At 33.8% G+C, this 6,082-nt stretch overlaps 1 protein-coding gene across 1 annotated transcript in view; it reads right to left on the reverse strand.

The window, feature by feature from the left end:
* Mmp2 (Matrix metalloproteinase 2) overlaps positions 1–6,082 on the reverse strand; it is a 263,189-nt gene that overhangs the window by 2,820 nt on the left and 254,287 nt on the right. Inside the window, 1 exon segment of the mRNA XM_011508124.1 lies at positions 1–309. This exon segment is cut by the window's left edge and continues 12 nt beyond it. Coding sequence (XP_011506426.1) covers positions 1–309 — 309 coding nt within the window.

Consider the following 6,082-nt stretch of genomic DNA (forward strand, 5'->3'; position numbering starts at 1 on the left):
GCTCTTCCGGGTAGTGATTTGGCCGGTAGGGACGTTCGCGGGTTGTTGGCTCCCGAGGTCGCGTTCGCCAGGGTCGCTGGGTAGTCGTCGTGGTAGTCGTCGTTGTCGTAGTCGTGGACGTGGTCGTCGTAGTCGTCGTAGTCATTCTCCTCGTAGTGGCCGTCGTCGACGTTCTAGTCGGGCTCGTGCTCGCTGTCGTTGGCCGAGTTCTCGGTGTCGTCCTCGCGGTAGTACCAGTGATCGCTGGCCGGTTGTGCTGCCGATGGCCCGGGTAGTCCGGATTTCGACCCCACAATTTGTCCGGTGCGCCTGCAATGCGTAGCATTCATATTGCGTTAAGGATCCAAATGACGAATCATTATTATTGGCCGGAAGTTGTGACTTTGAATAGAGGATTCGTATAGGTGAGTTTGACGGTGCGCTTAGCGGCAACTATGGATTAGCCGATATTTTTTTTTATTAACAACCAATATTGTAAAAAGGCATAGAAATGATATAACGTGCCCGTAATTTTCATAAATTTTACGATTCGTTATATACATATATATATATATATATATATATATATATATATATATATATAAACATATACGTATAAATGTTTATGCTTATATGTCGATACTTATGCATAGGGTTTTATATAAATTTGTAGATTTAATCATTTTATCAATTGCAATTCGTAAATATATAATTCAAAATGTCCTTTGATTTTACGATCGTTATGATAACATTTTCTTCTTTTTCTTTTTCACTCATTAAAGATTTAACACGCGAGAAAGGAATGATTATATGAAAAGATACCGCCTACATTCCCTTTTGCCCGCCAAGAAAGAAATCACTGCGACTCCTCTTTAAATAAGGAAGCAGCCATTCTTTCGCCAAAGCGACCCGTTCCATTGCCAGCTCCACATTATCAATAATATCAAGTTCTCCCTCTGTCGTTGGCTACATGCATGCCAATATAATTTATAGATTCTCTTCGACAATACGACCTGTCAAGCGGCAATATCGCTCTTACCATATGAATGGATGGTATACCCGAGCTTTTCAAGTGCGATGCGACATTTGATTCGCTCGCCCATTAAGAAAGAGAGCGTTCACCGAGCGACGTTGATGAAATTTACGAGGTTCGAAAGCTCTCGTGTACGGATTGATCTGACGCAATTGCGGATTGATATAAATGACCGCGGAGTAGCGCTAGAGCGTGGAGGTCGGAGGATTGTGTAGTGAGTAGTGGCGAATGGGAGACATTAGGCGTGAGGATACCCTGTCCCTGGGAACACGCAACGTGTCAGGTTTGGAAAGGCTCGCGCTACAAGCTCCATTATTCCGCATTTTAATCGGCTAGGCGAAGTCTACCGCCATTATAGACGTAACAAAGCGCGATTGAAAGCACGATTGAAAGCGCGGTCGAAAGCGCAAAGCGGAGGCGGTTGGTAAGCAACGCGAAGCGGACAATTTATTGGAAGGCATGTAGGGCCGGGGAAGTGGCCCAGTCGAGCGTTATTGTCGGGGTGCGATCGAGGCAGCCGGCCCGGGGACCGCGTTTCCCATCCCTTTTCACGATGCTCTGCGCGTTCTATGGCCATGGAGGTTTAGTCGGTTATGGAGCGAGCGAGAGACAGACACACACAGAGAGAGAGAGAGAGAGAGAGAGAGAGAGAGAGAGAGAGAGAGAGATGGCCGGGATTATGCGAGCGGGAAATCGTATAGGCTTATGTCCGTCCTCACGGGCGTTCGACTAATCGGATTACCAATTGAAATAAAGCGCGCGTGCCAGGGTAGGTGACGTATTGCGGTGCTGTTACGTCCGACGATATGTAAGTCCGACGTACGAATGCATATCAATAGTGAGTCAATGTGAGTGCCGGATGAATGGGTTAGAAGAATTAAAGCAATCAAGGCTGTAATCGGACGGTTTATGCGCAGATGTTGTTCACGTAACGAACTCAACGTTACCTCCTCCCACTATTATGTTAATGGGCCATTGAAGTGATTGCGTACTACCGATGATTTATTTGTTTTTACATAATATATTATATTGATGTAATAGCCTCTGGTTTTCTTTGCATAGCTGTGAAAATGGGAGTGTGAAATTCGAACGGAAGTCGACGTTTTTGTTTGGAATATGCCGATTGGCGGTAAAGTTGATTAGCGGTAATATATGCGTAATAAATCAGTGATTCCTTTCGAGATGAGAAAAAATTAATCATTTTTACGTCACTATATCGCAGCTGCGATTCGGCTAATTGCAGCTGCATCGATAAACTATGATGGTTGTACCACAGTGAATAAACAAACCATTAAATAAATAAATAATGAATATTATACATGGTTAGGAGATAAAAGGAATAACTAGGAATAGCGAGGATAAAGATAATTCAATTGGCTGTTTTTTTAAATAAAAAAAAAAAAAAAAAAAAAATCAAGTTATTGATTTAAATATTATTGGATGGAGAATATTGCTATGTAATTATATTGATTACGTTCGAGTAAATTGATGCATCGACTATTCTACATTATAGCTTTGCAGTAAAACAGAAGTAAATATTTTTATTTAATTTTTTCTTTTTAAGCATAAATGTTTTTCTTTAGTTTTGTCTTTTAACACATATATCTTTAAAAATTCCATAAATAAAATAAGCTTCTCCTTTCAAATATCAAATCTTCAATATTTTCGTTGCATGGGGGGTGGGGTATACCGGAACTTTTCTATCGCAATAAAGATTGTGTACCGTCGAGGAAAATATTTATCTTTAAAGCTACCTTTCAACTTACTTTATATCATTGACCGTAAAATAATAATCACGTCTATAATCAAATTTACTACTTCATAATAGAATAATAAATATTTGCTGCTATTGACTAAAATGATACTTCTACGACTGTTATAAAAATGATTAATTAATGGAAATTATTATTCAAGAATCTATCTTATTTTAACTTATATTATTATTATTATTATTATTATTATTATTATTATTATTATTATTAAAAGATATTTATAATTAGGACGATTAATTTAAATCTACTCTTATTGTGAAATATTTAGTTTTTATGCATCAATGGCTATAATAATTCATATGCGAATGAGTTGTGGCGTACTTATACGTATTTCCCTAATTTAACAATGGCAGAATATATGAAATGAAAAAAAATTGGTTTAAACAACAATCCAAATTCACTGACATAACATGAATTTAGGATTCGGAATTTATTGATTAACAATAAAAAATTTATTAGCCGTGCGCCTACTAAACCTTTCGTTTCACCGACTTTTTCGTATTATTTTGAAGTATGAAATTTGAATGTGAAACCATATAAAATTATTAGCATTAATAATAATTTACTATGAATATCATTACGATAAAGTAGAAAAAAGAATATATCGCAATAGTTGTTTAGATTGTTGTAATGGGTGAATGTATTGGATATACAAAGGTAGAGTAAGATGATGTAAAATATTCTTACTCCAAATTCATTTGTTTCAATCATTTACATAAATTAGAATGAAATATGAAAGTAGATAATACACGCAGATGTTAAGATATTTAATTGCAATAATTCGTTGTAATTATTAATGAAAAATTATTTCTTTATTTATCCGAAACATACAATCGTGTATAATGATTAACGATAATTTTAATGCAATGACCATTACACGCATTTTAAATTAATTGAATACTTTCAGACATACATTGTTGTATTTTGTATTCTAACAATATAATTCGTAGAAATTTAATGAATAACATATCAACAACTGCTTTCAAATACAGTTAATTTTAACTTTTTTCACTCAATAACTTTCTAACCTTATCTTTCGGGTTTTTAAGCGTCATTTTTCATTGATGTTAAATGTTAGAAAACTTAATTGTGTCTTAAATCGTTGCGTCTTTAGAAGGATATTGACGCCAATTGAAGCTTCCAAGTGACAAAATAAAGATTAATGATTGTATCTCTTTTCTTCTATTTGGAATACACTAGTAATTTTATAAAACACAAAAAAAAAACAGAAAAAAAACAAAATAAACTACAATGGAAACAGAGCGAATGTAACGAATCAAAATATAAAATATAAAAAAAGGGTTGAAAGTTCGAAATTGATTTTTTTTTTCTTCATAAATTTATAACGAATAACTTTTAAAAATTTCCTTCGATTTTTCAACATTATTAATATTATATATTTATATATATATGTATATATACATATATATATATTTAGTTAACAAATTGATTATTCATTACTAACATAAAAACAAAAAGTTTGCGTTAATTCAAACATTATAAGAGATTTAAATATTTATAAAAATGTAGTTTTACACTTAGCGTATATACAACTACGATAATTAAATTTTCCATTCTCACGCTTAAATGGAGTTATATCGAAGTAGGTGATCCTATATAAAATCTTGCACGTGACATTTCAATTTTTGGACCCGCATGCACCGTATGGCAAAATATATTACTCATGCTTGTAAGCAACTGGAGCACAGACGCGCGCGCGCGCTCACACACAGGCAAATAATTAATTTCCCAACGAATAAGGGACACGCAGCCACGGCTTATTCCATATGCCCTAAAAGTATTTTCAGCTACGTGTCTCGTTTACGACGGCATACCACCGGACGCATAATTCTAGTCTACATTTTTATCAGAGGACCTCGACATTTTGCATAATTGCCAATGAGGATTATTCTATTACTAGCTCTGTTAAAGTTCAACTTGTGTGTTTATTCGAAACGTCTGGATTCTTCGTGTTCGCGAAGGAGACAAATGTATCGACGTATCAATTGCAAAATGTATGATTACATTTTTACATTTTATAAGTTGCAAAAAAAAAAAAACGAAAAAAAAAAACGAATATGAAAAAGAAAAAAAAGAGATTATTATTTTGAATTATATAAAGCTATTTTCTATTCTTTATAAATTTTCAAGCAAATGGTAAATCTTGTAAAGAATTCCATTATATTTTATAATAGTGCTTAATAGTGATTTCAGAGCACAAGTTATACACGTGACATCTTTATGATCATTATGAATAGATGAGATTTTATTATAAAACGAAATAGTTATTCTCTCATTAGTAAAAAGTAGAAGCTCATGAGGTATGACTGCGGATAAATCGAATGTTAATGGTTAAAAGTGTTAATAGGTGATTAAAAAAAATAATGTTCATCTAAATATTAATGTCGAGAATTACAAATAGTTATGAGCAAGGAGACGAGGACTTTTTAGTTCTTATAATTATTGTTAAATTGTTAAAATTCCGATTACCATTGAATAACGCTAAAATTCAATTTAACTTCAGGAAGAAAAAAATCCGCTTAATAACTTTTTAAGAGATAAAATAAGCTCTTTTTCTGCTTCCTTAATTACGACTAGAGAAAGAGAAATGTCAATTAGCTTTTGATTCGCAGCAGTGAATAGAGAATCGAATCAACAATAATGCAATCAATAATACGCTTTAATAAGCTTTAATAAGTTAAATAACTATTATTCTCATTTTTATTACATTTTTATAGTATATTCGGGAGAATTTTGAATAACTTCATGATCATTAGCTCAAGAAACATTATGAAGCCTTAAGTATTTAAGGTGAGGTTAAAGTTTTTACGTTAAATAAATATTTCGTCGATTTATTGATTACCAATGAGTTTTCGTTAAAATAAAAATAAAATAAATAAATAAATAAATGAAAAATCGCAATGCATTAAAGAATCGATTAAATTAATAATAATGTGCTTATAAATTGTCAAATGGAACGCAGTCCATAATTATAATTGACGGCAATGGCTGTCCTAACTGAGAACGAATCTACAAATTTACCGTTTATAATAAAAACATATAAATTGATAAAGCGCCACCATTAATATTCTTAAATTAACCCGGCAATTATAATCGAGGCTCTTTGGCCGTTAGCATACAAAAGCAAGCCATTAAAGCGTGAAATGTCACTATTCGAACACAAAGTATATTCGTGCGGCCCCTTCCTCAAACAATACGCAAACCCATTGACTGGCAGATACACCTCGTTCCGATAAATCAGTAGTTTTGCGGGACGGTTGGGGGTGCTTGGGGCTGG

Source organism: Ceratosolen solmsi, unplaced genomic scaffold, assembly GCF_000503995.2.
Source record: "Ceratosolen solmsi marchali unplaced genomic scaffold, CerSol_1.0 scaffold1, whole genome shotgun sequence".
NCBI lineage: Eukaryota > Metazoa > Arthropoda > Insecta > Hymenoptera > Agaonidae > Ceratosolen > Ceratosolen solmsi.